The sequence below is a fragment of the Catharus ustulatus genome, chromosome 1, assembly GCF_009819885.2.
Source record: "Catharus ustulatus isolate bCatUst1 chromosome 1, bCatUst1.pri.v2, whole genome shotgun sequence".
Lineage (NCBI taxonomy): Eukaryota > Metazoa > Chordata > Aves > Passeriformes > Turdidae > Catharus > Catharus ustulatus.
Genome location: NC_046221.1, coordinates 163,657,299 through 163,673,165, shown reverse-complemented (window position 1 = coordinate 163,673,165; position 15,867 = coordinate 163,657,299). Strand labels below are relative to the sequence as shown.

Here is a 15,867-nt window from a genome sequence, read left to right as displayed (position 1 = left end):
GACTCCAAAATTGTAATAGGGACAGCCCAAGAAAACCCAGGACTCCCTTAAACCAAATCCCATATATTCCTGGACCCATCAAAAGCACACGAAAGACCCCCCAGCAACCCAAAAGCAACCCAAAAATAACCCCAGCACCCCAAAAACCACTCCAAGGACACCCCCAAAACCCTCACACCCCCCTAAAGCAACTCCCCCTCGTTGCTCCTAAACTAATGAGAATTAGATAAAACCATGACAGACAGCTGTATAGGCCAATAGAAGTAAAGACTCCGCCTCCAGGGTGGGTCTCGCCAGCTGATTGGCTGCTACAACGCGCAGACACGGAAGTGGAGCTTCCGTACGGGCTGGGGGCGAGTCGGGACTGCGGGCGTGCGATGAGTGGGGGCTGCCATGTTGGGGGGTGCGGTGGCGACGGTTTTGGGGATCCCTGAGGGGACTTTGGGATAATTTGGGATCCCTTCGGGAAGTTCGAGATTCCCGGAGAGGTATGGGATCCTTGAGTAATTTTGGGGCTGCCTGGGCGGGGTGGGGGTACTCCGGGTTATCATTTTAGGGAGCTGCATTGGGGGCACCCTCACAAAACCGCCCCCACCTCCTCCTACAGCTTCCCTTTTCTTCGGGATATCCTTGGAATTGGGGATTCCCTGGAATTCTCGCCTAGTTCCTCCTCATCCTGGAGGTCCGCCCAATTTTACCTAATTCCCACACCCCTCAGAATCCATGGATTCCCTCCTTTTCCTCTCCGCCCGCCGCGTCGTCGCCCAGCGCCCTCTTCCCGCCCTTCCTGCCGATCTCTATCCCGTCCTATTCCAAGCGGCATTCCTGGATGGAAGACCCCTGATCCTGCGGGATTTGGTGGCCGCTTGGCCTTTCCCGGTGCTCCACTTCCAGCGGCTCGTGGGGCACCGGGAGCTGCTCCGGGATCATCCCTGCAAGCTCTGTGTCCAGGCCGTCATCCAGGCCGTGGTGGCGCAGCTCCGGCGGGAGCTGGAAGAGCCTGGCCACCGTTCCAGGTGGGTTTTGGGAATTCTGGCATGGCCACAACCTCCATTCCTCCCTCCATCCTCGTGTGTTTTCCTGATGGTTTATTATTGCTGGGTTAAGAACTGGCTGGATGGGCGGGCCCAGAGAGTGGTGGTGAACGGTGCTGCATCCAGCTGGGGATCAGTGACCAGGGGTGTCCCTCAGGGTCTGTGCTGGGGCCAGTCCTGTTCAATGTGCAGACATGAATGAGTGCTGTGTCCAGCTCTGGCCCCTCAGTTCAGGGAGGACGTTGAGACGCTCGAGCGCGTCCAGAGGAGGCACCGAGGCTGGGGAGGGGCTTGGAACACAAACCCTGTGAGGAAGGGCTGAGGGAGCTGGGCTTGTTCAGCCTGGAGAAAAGGAGACTCAGGGGTGACCTCATCACTCTCTGCAGCTCCCTGAAAGGTGGTTGTGGTCAGCTGGGGTTGGGCTCTTTCTCCAGGCAGCAACTGAACAGAACCAGAGGACACAGCCTCAAGCTCTGTCAAGGGAAAATTTGGTTGTAAATTCAGAAAAAAATTCTTAAAAGAAAGAGTGATCAAGTACTGGAATGGTGGCACTTGGTGCCATGTTGTAGTTGAAGTGCTAGGGCATGGCTTGGAGTAGATGATCTTGAAGGTTGCTTCCAACACTGCAATTCTAATGGTATGAATTATTCCCATTTTTCCAGCCTGCGCGTGCTGGACATGACCGGTCTCCCAGATTCCACATCTGGCCGCACTCCAGATGGGATGAGCGTCTGGTCTGGCACTGTGGCTTTGGCCAAGGCTTGCGTGGAGGTGTCCAAGCATCAGCGGGAATTCCAGAGGCGCAGATCCAAACGGCACAAAGGCCGCTCCGGAGCCGCCACAGCTGCGGCCACTCCATCACCCCTGGGTGTGGACATCCACGCTGACCTGTTTGTCAACGGAACGTCCTACGGGATCCTGCGTGATGCGCTCCAGACCAGAGCTGCCGGCCCGCTGCGCCTCAAGTGCCGTGAATTACAAGCAGAAGAACTCTCGGCATCCGGGATCGTGACTTTGTTGGAGTCTCTGGATCCTTCCTGTGTGCGGAGGGTGGATCTGCGCTTCAACAATTTGGGATTAACCGGACTCTCGGTGATCCTGCCGCACCTCTCGCGCTTCCCAGAACTGCGCAGCCTCAAGCTCCAGTACAGCAATGTGGACGTGCGGCGCCTGACTCCGGAATCGGCTGTTGGAATCCGATGCCTGGCCGGGCAGCTGGGAATGCTGCCCAGCCTCCAGGAGCTCAACCTGGGATCCTCCCGGCTCTCTGGGAATCTGCGCCAGATTCTCTGGTGAGTTCCTCATGGAGCAGGGCCTTCCAGCACTCTGGGGGGGATTCCCAAGGGTTGGGCGTGGGGATCTTGGAGATCTTTTCCAATCTGAGTGTTCCCATGAGTCCAGTATTTTGTTACGTCAATATTCCCATGATCCCATGGTTTCATTATCCCAATAGTTCATGACTCAAAAATTCTATTATCCCATAAATTCATGATCCCAAAATTCCATGATTCCCCGATTTCCTGAGTTAGGACCTTATGGGTCTTGATGGTCTTTTCCAGTCTGAATGATCCATTGATTCCATGAATTCATTATCCCAATGTTCCCAATATCCTGTGATTCCGTTATCCCAATAGCTCGTGACTGAGTTACTCTGTCATCCCATAATTCCATGATCCCCCTAATTCCGCAATTCCAGAATTCCCAAAGGCTGAACCTGACATTCTTGGAGGTCTTTCCAACCTCAGCAATCCCAATTTCCCATGATCCCACTATCCCAATAGACCATGACTTCATGATTCCGTGATTCCATAACTGTGTGATTTTGTAATTCCATGATCTCATAATTCCATGATGCCAGGATTCCTAGAATTTGGACTTCATGGTCTTGAGGCCTTTTCCAACTTTAATGGCTCCATGACCCCGTAACTCCATGATCCCGTAATTTCATGACTCCCTTATCCCAATATCCCATGATCCCATAATTCCTAAAGTCTGTGATCCCAAGACGGCGTAAGTCCACAATTCCACAAGGCCCAAGATCCATGATCCCATAATTCCACAAACCTTGAACTTGATGGTATGAGAGACCTTTCCCAACCTCAGCCAGTGCATAACTCCATGACTCTAAAATTCCAAAATCCCGGGATTTTCAGGTGTCAAACTTAATGTTCTTGGAGCTCCTTCCCAACTTCAGCTATTCCATAATTCCACAATTTGATTCCTCAGTTCCATGACCCATTGATCCCATAACTCCGTGATTCTCATACCTTGATGTTCTTGGAGACCTTTCCCAACCTCAGCCATTCCATAACTCCAAGACCCCATCATTCCAAAATCCAAAGACTCACAGGGGTCGACCTCTATGAGCCTTGGAGATGTTTACCAACTGAAGTCATTCCATGGCTCCGTGATCCCATAATGCCATGATTCTCAAAGCTTGAATGTCATGATCTCAGAGACTTTTCCCAACCTCAGTGATTCCATTATTCTGTTATTCTATTATCCCATCATTCCAAAATCCCAGGATTTGCAGGGGTCAGGCTTTATATTATTGGAGACCTTTCCCAACCTGAGTAATTTCGTAACTCCATGATCCCATAATTCAAAAATCCCAGGATTTTCAGGGGTCAAACTCGATGATCTTGGAGCTCCTTCCCAACCTCACCAATCCCACAATCACACGATTCCATGCATGCAATCCCAGCTCTCATTCCCCACATTTTCCCCAGGAATCCTGACATTCCCAGCTTCCACCAATCCTCCCCTGGGCCTCACCTCTCCCTTTTCCCTCCTGCCAGTGACCTCCAGGCTCCGTTGGAAAGCTTGGAATTGGCCTTCTGCTCCCTTGTTCCTGCTGACTTCGCCTTCCTCTCCCAAAGTTTCCACGCTCCGGCCCTCAAAAGGTTGGATCTGAGCGGCCATGACTTCTCCCAAGGCCTCCTGGAGCCACTGCGGCTGCTCCTGGAGGAAACCTCGGCCTCGCTGCTGCACCTGGATCTCATGGAATGCCACATGGCCGACTCCCACCTGGCCACGCTGCTCCCAACACTCCGGCGCTGTTCCCGCCTGCGCTTCCTGGGACTCCATGGCAATTCCCTGTCCATGGCCGCGCTCAAGGACCTGCTCCAGAAAACCTTGGAGCTGCCCAATCTCCACCTGGTCGTGTATCCTTACCCCATGGATTGCTACAAACTGGAGCCGCCAGCAGAATCTGGTTGGAATTTTGAAGAGATCGTGGATGAGGAACTTTTGGCAGCGGCCAAGGCAGAGTTTACCCAAATCTTAGCGAATTCCAGGAGAACTGACCTTGTCTGGACTTACAATCCCTACGGCCACAGAGCCCTGGACTACTTCTCCTTGTGATTTGGGAAAAGCTCGGAGGCGGGAAAAGTTCAGAGCTTCCATTGCAGAAAAGCATTACTGCCTCCTTCCCAAAATCCGGGCATTTTCACCTCGTTCTGGTGCTTTTCCGCCTCATACCAGTGTATTTTTCTCTTTATTTCGGTGGTTTTCTGCCTGGTTTTGTTATTTTTCCGTCTCATACCACTGTTTTCTGGATTTTTCCTCCCCACCCTGATATTTTCCCCCTGATCCCAGCATTTTTCTGCCTCATTTTGGTGTTTTCCTGCCTCATCCCAATGTTTTTCCACCTCATTTTTATATTTTTCCCCTCAGCCCGGATTTTTTCCACCCCATTTTGGTGTTTTCCCACTTTGATCCCAATGTTTTTCCCTCTTATCCCCCTTTTTTCGTATAATTTTTATTGCCACATTCGGAGGGAAAAACCCCGGAATTCCCTTAATTCCCATGGGATATTAATTAATTATTGTCAGTTACTTATTAATAATTATTAATTAAGAAGACACCATTGGTGAAATTCTATCCAAATCCCTCCCAAATTCCCAAATCCTTGATCACAAATTCCCACATCTCCAAATCCTTCATCCCAAATCCCCAAATCCTTCATTCCAAATCCACAAATCCCTCATCCCAAATCCTTTATCCCAAATCCCCGCAACAAGGAATCAACACAGCAACTTCCATTCCTTTTTTTTTGGGATTTTTACAGAAAACTGCGGGGTTCAGCTGCGTGCAATTTTGGGGTGCTCTGATTCCTTGGGAATATGTTGGGAATCTCCTGTTTGCCAAGGGAATAATTGGGAATTCCATTTCTGAATAAGCCAGAATTCCATTTCAGGATCTGACAGCCTCAACCTCCAATCCTGATTTTTCTGCCCGCAGAATTCCCAACAATTCCCCGGAGAGCTGATACCTCCTTCCTTCCCACAAAAAATGTGTCGGGGGCTTATCTGGCCCTTCCTCAAACTGGAATTCCGAGCTCCACTCGGATGCCAGTGCCGAACGCACCAACCCAACTCCTCCGGCTTTTTCCGGAGCTGGGTGATAAAGCCGCCCATTTTCCGGGGATACCGCCAGCATTCCCGGCTGGAATGGCACTGTCAGCTTGGAGCCGCCTCCGCAGTAGGAAAGGAGGGAATTCCCCTCAGATCCAGGCAGGATTTGGGTGAAAACCACAGGAACGTCAGCACAGCGCAGGAAATTCCGTTCCCGGCCGCAGCGGGAAAGGAACGGGAATTCCTCCTGGTAGCGCCCGCTCCGGTTCCGCTCCAGGTGCTTGAAGAAGAATGAGAGGAATCCAACGTCTGTTGGGATGGAGAAATCAATGGATCAATGCTCCTGGAATTCTGGGATCTTTGATTAAAGGGGCTTTTCCCATTTTTTAAAAGTTTTTTTTCAGATTTTTCTGGATGTTTTTCCAGTGGTTTTTGGAGTTGTTGTGGAGTTTTTTGGGATTTTTCCCAAGAATTATAGGGATTTGGGAAAGGGATGAGGGAAAAGAGAAATTGGGAAGAGGAAATGCGTCCTAAAATTAATTTTTGTTAATAAAATGGGTTTCTTAATTAATTAGAGAATTTCTTAATTAATGAGGGAATGTCTTCATTAATTAAGGAACTATTTCATTTTTTACAGAATTTAATAATTAAGGATTTAATTAATGAAGGAATGACTAATTATTAAGGAATGATTAATTAATGAGGGATTAATATGCAAATTAGCAGTTTTCCAGGAATTTTAGGGATTTGGGAAAGGTATGAGGGAAAAGTGGAATTGGAAAGAGGAAATGCTTCTTTAAATCAATTTTTAAAATTAAAGACAGATTTCCTAATTAATTAATCAAGGAATTTCTTAATTAATTATAGGATTTCTTCATTAATTAATGAATTTCTTCCTTCATTAAGGATTTTTAAAGTTATTTTAGGAATTTCTTAAGTAATTAAGGGAACTTAATTAATGAAGGAATGATTAATTAATTAGGGAATGATTCATTAATGAGGGATTAATATTCAAATTAGGGATTTTCTAGGAATTTTAGGGATTTGGGAAAGGGATGAGGGAAAAGAGGAATTGGGAAGGATAAATGCTTCCTAAAATTAATTTTTAAAATTAAAAACAGATTTCTTAATTAATGTGGGAATTTCTTCATTAATTAAGGAATTTCTTAATTAATTAAGGATTTTTTTCATTACTTAAGGAATTACTTAAGGAATTTAATAATTAGAGAATTTAATAAATGAGGGAATGATTATTGATCAGGGAACAGTTAATTAATGAGGGATTCATATGCAAATAGGGGCTCCCACTTTTCCCGCCCCTTGCCCCCCAAATTAAGGATTAAACCCTAATTAAGGCACAAATCCCAATTAATAATCCAATCCCAATTAATAACAAGGTCCTAATTAACTATGGGACACTAATTAGGGAGGTACCTTTGAAGCAGGTGATGAAGTTCTTGACTTTGGCGTCGTCCAGGAAAAGCTGTGGGAAAAGCAGGAAAAAGCCTCAAAACGCTTGAGTTTTCCTAGACAAATCCCAGGATTTTTCTCTGAGATCTTTTTTTGATCTGTCCTGAATCCCTCTGGGGTCTTTTCAGGGGGATCCAGCTGGGATTTCCTTTTTGGGATTTTTCTGGGATCTGCTCGGAGTCCATGGAAAAGTTTTTTGGGATCTCTCTGTAACCTGACTGGGATTTGTCTGGAATTGGACTGGGATCTGTGCAGGATCCATGCAGGATATATTTGGGATCTGTCTGGGTTTAATCCAGTTTTAATGTGGGATTAATCTGGGATCTCGCTGGGATCCTACTGGGATTGATCTGGGATCCATCCTGGATCCGCCCAGATTCTCCCTGGGATTTTTTTTCAGGATCTCTCTGGGATCCGACCAGAATCCAAGTGGGATATCCCCAGGATTCATTCCCAGGACCCTCCAGAGCCCTCAACCCCTAATGATCCCCTATAAATCCCCTAATGATCCCAAATAAATCCCCTAATGATGCCATGGAGATCCCCTATAGATCCCAAATAAATCCCCTGTAAATCTCCTATAGCTCCCCTATAAATCTCCTTTAGATACTTAAAAAATTCCCTGTAAAGACCCTGTAGAGCTCCTGGAGATCCCCCATAAATTCCCTATAAAACCTCTATAGATCCCAAATACATCCCCTGGAGATCCCATATAGATACTAAATAAATCATCCATAGATTCCCTATAAATCCCCTGTTGATTCCCCTATAAATGCCCAATAGATCTCCTATAAATCGCCTGGAGATCCCCTATAAATCCCCTGTAGATCCCCCCTGACCTGTCCATGGTGATCCACGTAATAAAAATACTCGCGGGTTCCAGGCCCCGGCCGCTGTCCCTGCAGGTACCGGGGCCCCGGGCGGGCGCAGAGCCGCAGCAGCGCCCCCACCCTCATCGCGACAGCCACCGGCAACCCCCGACACGGCCGGGCCACCTCCCTGTCGCGACAAGCGACGGCGACAGCAGCGCCACCGGCGCCACCCGGAAGTTGCCACTAGGGGGACCGGAATATGTGTGCACCTCGTGTGGTGCGGCGGTGAAAAGGTTCCGGGGGAAAGCGGAATGAAAGGGGCCGGGAGGTTCCCACCGCTATAGGGGCACCCATAGATCTCCAGATCCTACAGAACTCCCCAATTCGCCCTATAAACACCCAGAGCTTCCCTATAGGGTCTCGTGCCCGTACAGAGCGTCAGAGATCCCATAAAAATCCCCTATAGGCTGCTCGTGGCACTGTGTGCCCTCATAGATCCCCTATAGATCCCCCCCGCTCAGTTTCCTGCTATTTTTCCCCTCGAGGCCCTCAGGGCCCCACAGGCATCGGGAGAAGCAGCGGGATGAGGGAAAAAGTGTGAAAAAAGAGTGGGAAAATATCGGTACGAGGGAAAAATCACTGGGATGATGTAGAAAAACACCTGGGATGGTGTGGAAAAATAGCAGGATGAGGGAAAAAGTACCAGGATGAGCGGAAGAAATTGTAAATGAGGGGAAAAACAACAAAATGAGGCAGGAAAATATCGGGATGAGGGGGAAAATACCAAAATGAGGTGGGGAAGCAGCAAAATGAGGGTAAAATACCAAAGTGAGTTGGAAAACACCAAAACAAGGATGAAAAGAGAAAGATGTGGTGGAAAAACACCACAAATGAGGCAAACAGCCAAAGTAATGAGGCCTGAAATACCAAAAATAGGTGGAAAACCACTGGGATGAGGTGGTAGTACAAGAAAATGAGGTGGAAAACCATCAGGATGAGGGGAAAACCACTGAAATGAGGTATAACCCCATGAAAATGAGGCAGAAAAGCATCAGGACTTGGCGGAAAAACAATGGGATGAGGCAAAAAATACACAAATGAGGTGGAAAAACACTGGGATGAAGGGAAAGCCACAGGGAAAAGTGGAAATATACCAAAGTTATGTAGAAATCTGACGGGATAAGGGCCAAAACACCAAAATGATGCAGAAAAACACCAAGATGAGAGGGAAAATACCAAAATGGAAAAAGGTGGAAAAATAATGGGAATAAGGCCCAAAGTACCAAAATGAAGTGAAAAAGCACTGGGATGAGCGGAAAAAACACAGGGAAAATGTGGAAAAAATAGTAGGAAAAGGAGGGAAAATACAGGGATGAGGTAAAGCCCGTGAAAATGAGGTGGGAAAACAGCAGCACAAAGTGAAAAAAACCCAGAATGAGATGGAAAGCCACCAGGATTAGGTGGAAAAACACCAAAATGAGGTGGAAATGAAGGAAAACATGGAGGATTCATGGATCAGGAAAAGGATCAGGGAAGATCCCGGAGGAAATGCCGTTTGGGCACAACAGACTCAGGATCTGGGATATGATGAGTTTTATTTCCACCGGAATCTGAGCAGGATAACAAGACCCCAAATCCAACTTTTCCCTCACCCAATTCACTCATTCCCGGCTTTCCCTCAATCCCTCCAGCAGCAGTGGGAGCTGAGGCCATCCCAGGGGAGTTTTCCATGGATTACTCCAATGTGTCATTCCCATGGAAGACAATTCCTCATGAACTTTTCCAAAGGGTCAATAGGTCAGCAATATCCTGCTCCAAAGGGTTTTCCTCTGTGGGATTCCTGTTAGGAATCTGCTCCTTTTTTGGATCCGCAGGTCCTTGCAAAGATCCAGTTCTAGGATGAGCTTCCCTTTGGATGCACCACGGAATTTTGGGAATTTCCACTCCAGCACCTTGGAATGATCTCTGGAGTAATTCCTTTCCCAAATTGCTGCTCTGGAATTCCAGCTGTGCTATGATTGATTTCTTCTGTCTTAATTCTTATTCCAGAGATTTTGCTGCTGTTCCCGAGAGGATTGGCCAGACACGGGAGAACCTTCCGGCAGCTTCTTGTGGAATTCAGTCCCAGAGCCTCCAGGAATATGGCCGTACAAAACCAATCCTAACCAAAAAACCACCAGGATGGGCTGGAAAAATCATGAAATCGGATGGAAAAATATTGGGATGAGGCAGAAAAATACTGGTATGAGGGGGAAAATATTGGGATTAGGGGGAAACTATTGAGATGGGGAGGAAAACCCTCAAAACGTGGCAGAAAAGCTTCGAAATCACGGAAAAATCTTGGGATGGGGCAGAAAAACATTGGGATGAGGTGGACAACTAACAAAACCAGGCAGAAAAGCACCAAAATGAAAGGAAAAAGCCACTGGAATGAGGCAGAAAAGCACCGGTATGAGGAGGAAAACGCATGGATTTTAGGAAGGAGGCAGCGGCACTTTTCCATGATGGAAGCTCTGAGCTTTTCCCGCCTCCAAGGTTTTCTCAAGTCACAAGGAGAAGTAGTCCAGGGCTCCGTGGCCGTAGGGATTGTAAGTCCAGACGAGATCGGTTCTCCCAGAATTAGCCAGCAGCTGGGAAATCTCTGCAGTGGCAGCTGCCAAACGTTCCCCATCCATGGGTTCCTCATAAATCCGCCGGGATCCCGGGACTCGGCGCGGAGGCTCCGGCTTGTAGCAATCCACAGGGAAGGGATACACGACCAGGTGGAGATCCACCAGCTCCAAGGTTTTCTGGAGCAGATCTTTGAGTGCAGCTGTGGACAGGGAATTGCCGTAGAGTCCCAGGAATCGCAGGCGGGAGCAGCGCCGGAGTGTTGGGAGCAGTGCATCCAGGTGGGAATCAGCCATGCGGCATTCCATGAGATCCAGGTGCAACAGCGAGGCCGAGGTTTCCTCCAGGAGCAGCCGCAGCGGCTCCAGGAGGCCTTGGGAGAAGTCATGGCCGCTCAGATCCAACCTTTTGAGGGCCGGAGCGTGGAAACTTTGGGAGAGGAAGGCGAGGTCGGCGGGAACGAGGGAGCAGAAGGCCAATTCCAAGCTTTCCAATGGAGCCTGGAGGTCACTGGTGGGAGGGAAGAGGGAGAGGTGAGGCCCAAGGGAGGATTGGTGGGGAGCTGGGAATGTCAGGATTCCTGGGGAAAACGTGAGGAATGACAGCTGGGATTGCATGCATGGAATCCTGTGATTGTGGGATTGGTGAGGTTGGGAAGGACCTCATTGAACATGGAGCTTGACCCCTGAAAATCCTGGGACTTTGGAATGATGGGGTCATGAAATCACAGAATAATGGAATCATTGATTTTGGGCAAAATCTCTGAGACCATGAAGTTCAAGCTTTGAGAGTACTGAAATTATGGGATCATGGAGCCATGGAATGATGGAATAACTGAAGTTGGGAAAGAGCTCCAAGACTCATTAAGTTCCACTCCTGAAAATCCTGGGATTTTGGAATGATGGGATTATGGAGTTATGGAATGATGGATTAATGGAATCATGGATTAATGGAATCACTAAGGTTGGAAAAGATCTCCAAGATCTAGTTTAAGGTTTGAGAATCATGGAGCCATTACAGTTGGAATAAGCTTTGGGATCATTAAGTCCAACCTTTGGGAATTCTGAAATCATGGAATTTTGGGCTGATGAATTTATGGGAAAATGGAATTGTTGAGTCATGAACTATTGGGATAATGGAATCATGGGAACATTGGGACAATGAAATCCTGGAACCACTGGATCACTCAGGTTCAAAAAGCCCCCCGAGATCCCTGAGCCCAACCCTTGGGAATCCCCCCAGAGCGCTGGAAGGCCCCACCCCATGGGGAACTCACCAGAGGATCTGGCGCAGATTCCCAGAGAGCCGGGAGGATCCCAGGTTGAGCTCCCGGAGGCTGGGCAGCATTCCCAGCTGCCCGGCCAGGCAGCGTATTCCGATGGCCGATTCAGGCGTCGGGCGCCGCACGTCCACGTTGCTGTACTGGAGCTTGAGGCTGCGCAGTTCTGGGAAGCGCGAGAGGTGCGGCAGGATCACCGAGAGTCCGGTTAATCCCAAATTCCGGAAGCGCAGATCCACCCTCCGCACACAGGAAGGATCTAGAGATTCCAACAGGCTCACAATGCCGGCCAGAGAGAGTTTTTCTGCTTGGAATTCACGGCACTTGAGGCGCAGTGGGCCGGCGGCTCCGGTCTGGAGCGCCTCGCGCAGGATCCCGTAGGATGTTCCGTTGACAAACAGGTCCGCATGGACGTCTACGCCTGGGGGCTGCGGAGCAGCCGCAGCTGTGGCGGCTCCGGAGCGGCCTTTGTGCCGCTTGGACCCGCGCCTCTGGAATTCCCTCTGGTGCTTGGACACTTCCACACAAGCCTTGGCCAAAGCCACAGTGCCGGACCAGACGCTCATTCCGTCTGGAGCGCGGCCAGCTGGATCGTCCGGAACTCCTGTCACGTCCAGCACGCGCAGGCGGCACCCGCTGGAAAAAATATGAAGAAACCATGAAAACACCTGCAGGAATTGGAGGAAGGGAGGTTGTGGCCATGCCAGAATTCCCAAAACCCACCTGGAATGGTGGCCAGGCTCTTCCAGCTCCCGCCGGAGCTGCGCCACCACAGCCAGGATGACGGCCTGGACGCAGAGCTTGCAGGGGTGATCCCGGAGCAATTCCCGGCGCCCCACGAGCCGCTGGAAATTGAGCACTGGGAAAGGCCAAGCGGCCACCAAATCCCGCAGGACCAGGGGTCTTCCATCCAGGAATGCCGCTTGGAATAGGATGGGGTAGAGGTGTGCAGGAAGAGCGGGAAGGATGGGAAGGGGGTGGTGGGCGACGATGCGGCGGGCGCAGAGGAAAAGGAGGGAATCCGAATATCCTGGCGGGAGTTGGCGCTTGGGGATACACGGCGGGATTCGGGTGGAGGAGCGGCTGCGTGAGGGAGCCATGGCGGAATTCTGGGAATGTTCCCGAAATCCAGGGACTTCCCTCTGAGCCCCAAAGGGAACCTGTGGGAGAAATGGAGTGGGGGAAGGGAGGCCAAACGGGGAGTTTAGTGGGGCAAGCCTGAGTGGGGATTCTGTAAAAATGGGGTCCTGGAGCACCCCCAAAGGAGTCTCACCCAGGGAACGCTTAAAACCCCTCAGAGACCCCAAAATCAGTTAAGGGACCCCTAAACCAGTCCAGGGATCTCCTAAACCCTCCAAAGCAGCCCAGGGATCCCCCAAATCAGTCCAGAGACCCCCAAACCAGTCTAGGGACCCCAAAACAGTCCAGGAATCCTGAAAACCAGTTCAGGGACCCCTAAACCAGTCCAAGGACCCTCTCCAAACCAATCCAGGAATTCCACTAAATCACTCCAGAGACACTCCAAACCAGTGCAGAGATCCTCCAGACCTCCCCAAACCAGTCCGGGTATCTCAAACCACTCCAGGGACCCCAAAACCAGTTCAGGGATCTCAAAACAGTTCAGTGACCCCTAAACCACTTTGGGCATCTCCCAAACCCATCCAGGGATCCCCAAAACCAGCTCAGGGAGCCATGAACCAGCCCAGAGACTCCTAACTCATTCCAGGGATCTCCACCCAGACCGCTCCGGGACTGCCCTAAATCACTCCAAGGACACTCCAAAACTTAAAACCCTTAAACCAGCCCAGAGATCCCTCAGATCTCCCCAGACCAGTCCGGGGATCCCAAACCACTCTAGGGATCCCAAAACTAGTCCAGGGACACCCCCCACCCCCAAACCAGTTCAGGGACCACACAATACCAGTTCAGCGGTCCCCTAAACTAGCGCAGAGATCCCCCAGAGTCCCCCAAACCAAACCGGGGATCCCAAAACAACTCAGGGATTCCCTAAACAACTCCAGGGACCCCAGTCCAGTTCAGGGATCCCCCCAAATGAGCCCTGGGACCTCCAAACCACTTTCGACACTCTCCAAATTTCCCTAAACCAACTCGTGGACTCCTCTCCACCTCCCCAAGACCCACCCCAGGAATCCCCCTAAACCAGACCGAGGACCCCCAAGACCCAACCACCCCCTTCCTCAGGGCCCCCCCATATCAGCTCCCCCCTCCCCTGGGGTTCCCCCATCCCTCCCAAAGCATCTCAGGGACCCCCTGCACCCGTCCCACCCACGGGGTCCTTCCCAATCCATTCCGGGACCCCTCCACAACCCCCTTAAACCCACCCAAGGAGCGCCCCCTGAACCCCTAAACTCCCACAGGGTCCCCCAAATCTCCTGAACGCCGCCAGGGACCTCCTGAACGCCGCCAGGGACCCCCCGAACGCCGAAACCAGCCCCGGCGCCCCCCCCCAACATGGCGTCCCCCACTCACCGCCTACCCGCAGCCCCCACTCGCCCCTGCCCGTACAAAAGCTCCGCCTCCGTGTCTGCGCGCTGCGTCCACCAATCAGCGGGCTAGACCCGCCCTAGGGGCGTGTCGACGCATTTCTATTGGCTACTTTAGCTGTCTGTCAAAGTTCATCACGTCTCAATTGTTGTTGTCTTGTGAGCGGGCGCTTCGCCGTGCTTTGGTGTTTATTGGCTCGCGTTGCTGTCAGTCAAAAATCCCAGCCTTCCTATTGGCTAACGCGCCGCCGGAGCGGGAGGTTCGCTCTGAGGCGGCCCCGGGGTCCCCCCGCGAGCTTCCCTCGATTCCCGATTCCGATCCCAAATCCCGATTCCGATCCCAAATCCCGCGGCCGTGGAGCGGCAGCAGGACCTGAAAGTGATGCTAAAGCGCTGGGAAGCGGAATTCCTGCGGGAACGGTGGCGGAAACCAAGCCAGGTGCTCCTGAAGGGAAGCGGCGAGAATTTGTGAGGGGAAAATCCCTTCGGGGAATCCTGGAATGAAGGGGGGAAGGCGCTAATTTGGGGGTCCCCGGGGTGGCTTTGGCGTACGGGAGGACGTTTGGGGGTTCCTGGAATGGGAGGGGTTGGTTTAGGGGCGGTCTGCGGTTTTTTTTTGGGTGTTCTTGGGCTGTTTTGGGGGTCTTTGGGTTGGTTTTGGGAGTCCCTGAAATGGAGCAGGTTCGTTTAGGGTGATCCTGGGGGTTTTGGGGTGTCTCTGGAATGGGGGAGGGGGCATATTTGGGGGTCCCTGCGGTGTCTTAGAGGGTCTGAGAGAGTCTAAAAATGCAGGGGATTGGTTTAGGGGGGTCCTGGGGTTTTTTGGGGGGGTCCTTGGGGTGGTTGAGGGAATCGTTGAGGTGGTTTTGGGGTGCCGGGAGGGGTTTTGGGGGTGGTTTAGGGGGTCCCTGGAATGAAGGGGATTGGTTTAAGGAGGTCCTGACACTTTTGGGGTTTCCTTGAGAGTTGTTTTGGGGGTGCTGGGGGTGTCTTTGAGGTGGTTTAGGGAGGTCCTGGTTTTTTTTGGGGGGTGTGCTTTGCGTGGTTCAGGGGCTCCCTGGAATGGGGCAGGTTTGGTTTAGGGGGTTCCTAGGAGGTTTTGGGTTGTCCCTGGAAGCGGCGGGGGGGGCATATTTGGGTGTGCCTGGAATGTTTTAGGGGGTCTGAAAGAGTCTTTGGGGTTCTTAGGAGATCCCTGGAATGAGGGGGATCCTGGAGTTTTTTGGGAAGCCCTTCGGGTGGTTTTGAGGTATTGGGGGGGCTTCTTTGTGGTTTAGGGCGTCCCTGAAATGGTGGGGACTGGTTTAGGGGGTTTCTGGGGTTTTTTTGGGGTGTCCCTAGAATGAGGGAGCATTTTTGGGGGTGCCTGGGTTGGGATGGTTTTGAGGAGCTCTGGGATGGTTTTGGGGCTCCCAGGGAAGTATCTGGAATGGTTTAGGGGGACTGGAGAGGCTGGACTGGTTTAGGGGGAGGCTCAGGGGGTCCCTGGGATGGGGGGGACTGTTTAGGGGTTTCCCCCTTAAATTCCCTTATAAAAACTCCTCACTGTCCCTGCTGATCCAGGTAGGAAAAACACTGGCGGCTTCCTTGTCGCGACGGCGGCAACGGGGACCGGAAGTAGCTGCCTGGAGGACCGGAAGTAGCTGCCTGGGGGACCGGAATGCCGCGGCACCTCCCCGGTAGGGTGCGGCGGTTAAAAAGGTTCCGGGCGGAACCAGAACCGGCAGCGAGGGAACCGGAGGAGCACGGCCTCCGCGACATCTTGGGGACACCCAGAATCCCAAGTTCCCGCCTCCCATCCCA

At 51.2% G+C, this 15,867-nt stretch overlaps 3 protein-coding genes across 5 annotated transcripts; 1 reads left to right on the top strand and 2 right to left on the bottom strand.

Moving 5' to 3' along the window:
• Window positions 1–314: 314 nt before the first annotated feature.
• LOC117003881 (leucine-rich repeat-containing protein 14-like) lies at window positions 315–4,971 on the top strand. 2 transcript variants are annotated; one of them, XM_033074252.2, is made up of 4 exons: window positions 315–340; window positions 608–1,016; window positions 1,697–2,326; window positions 3,833–4,971. In XM_033074252.2, exons 2-4 carry the CDS (start codon window positions 724–726, stop codon window positions 4,395–4,397), a joined length of 1,488 nt encoding a protein of 495 aa, XP_032930143.1. In that variant the 5' UTR covers window positions 315–340; window positions 608–723; the 3' UTR covers window positions 4,398–4,971. The 2 variants fall into 2 exon arrangements, with proteins under 2 accessions (XP_032930143.1, XP_032930133.1); XM_033074242.2 differs by lacking the exon at window positions 315–340 and having other exon boundaries at window positions 354–1,016.
• A 101-nt stretch (window positions 4,972–5,072) lies between these two features.
• Window positions 5,073–7,912, bottom strand: C1H8orf82 (chromosome 1 C8orf82 homolog). Its single transcript, XM_033074332.1, has 3 exons — window positions 7,699–7,912; window positions 6,824–6,872; window positions 5,073–5,698 (listed from the first exon to the last, which is right to left on the bottom strand). The coding sequence occupies exons 1-3, from the start codon at window positions 7,813–7,815 to the stop codon at window positions 5,229–5,231; spliced, it is 636 nt and encodes a 211-aa protein (XP_032930223.1). The 5' UTR covers window positions 7,816–7,912; the 3' UTR covers window positions 5,073–5,228.
• Window positions 7,913–9,410: 1,498 nt separating this feature from the next.
• Window positions 9,411–14,127, bottom strand: LOC117003857 (leucine-rich repeat-containing protein 14-like). 2 transcript variants are annotated; one of them, XM_033074199.1, is made up of 4 exons: window positions 14,051–14,127; window positions 12,284–12,720; window positions 11,558–12,196; window positions 9,411–10,791 (listed from the first exon to the last, which is right to left on the bottom strand). In XM_033074199.1, exons 2-4 carry the CDS (start codon window positions 12,658–12,660, stop codon window positions 10,218–10,220), a joined length of 1,590 nt encoding a protein of 529 aa, XP_032930090.1. In that variant the 5' UTR covers window positions 12,661–12,720; window positions 14,051–14,127; the 3' UTR covers window positions 9,411–10,217. The 2 variants fall into 2 exon arrangements, with proteins under 2 accessions (XP_032930090.1, XP_032930099.1); XM_033074208.2 differs by lacking the exon at window positions 14,051–14,127 and adding an exon at window positions 13,903–13,920.
• Between the last annotated feature and the right edge of the window lie 1,740 nt (window positions 14,128–15,867).

What these genes read in the sequence shown, in the direction of transcription:
- LOC117003881 (XM_033074252.2), top strand. Translation starts at nt 724, where the DNA reads ATGGATTCCCTCCTTTTCCTCTCCGCCCGCCGCGTCGTCGCCCAGCGC. An exon ending in GAGCCTGGCCACCGTTCCAG is followed by an intron (nt 1,017 to 1,696) that starts GTGGGTTTTGGG and finishes CCATTTTTCCAG; the next exon opens with CCTGCGCGTGCTGGACATGA. An exon ending in AATCTGCGCCAGATTCTCTG is followed by an intron (nt 2,327 to 3,832) that starts GTGAGTTCCTCA and finishes CCCTCCTGCCAG; the next exon opens with TGACCTCCAGGCTCCGTTGG.
- C1H8orf82 (XM_033074332.1), bottom strand. Translation starts at nt 7,815, where the DNA reads ATGAGGGTGGGGGCGCTGCTGCGGCTCTGCGCCCGCCCGGGGCCCCGG. An exon ending in ACGTGGATCACCATGGACAG is followed by an intron (nt 6,873 to 7,698) that starts GTCAGGGGGGAT and finishes CTTTTCCCACAG; the next exon opens with CTTTTCCTGGACGACGCCAA. An exon ending in CTTCATCACCTGCTTCAAAG is followed by an intron (nt 5,699 to 6,823) that starts GTACCTCCCTAA and finishes CCATCCCAACAG; the next exon opens with ACGTTGGATTCCTCTCATTC.
- LOC117003857 (XM_033074199.1), bottom strand. Translation starts at nt 12,660, where the DNA reads ATGGCTCCCTCACGCAGCCGCTCCTCCACCCGAATCCCGCCGTGTATC. An exon ending in GAGCCTGGCCACCATTCCAG is followed by an intron (nt 12,197 to 12,283) that starts GTGGGTTTTGGG and finishes TATTTTTTCCAG; the next exon opens with CGGGTGCCGCCTGCGCGTGC. An exon ending in AATCTGCGCCAGATCCTCTG is followed by an intron (nt 10,792 to 11,557) that starts GTGAGTTCCCCA and finishes CCCTCCCACCAG; the next exon opens with TGACCTCCAGGCTCCATTGG.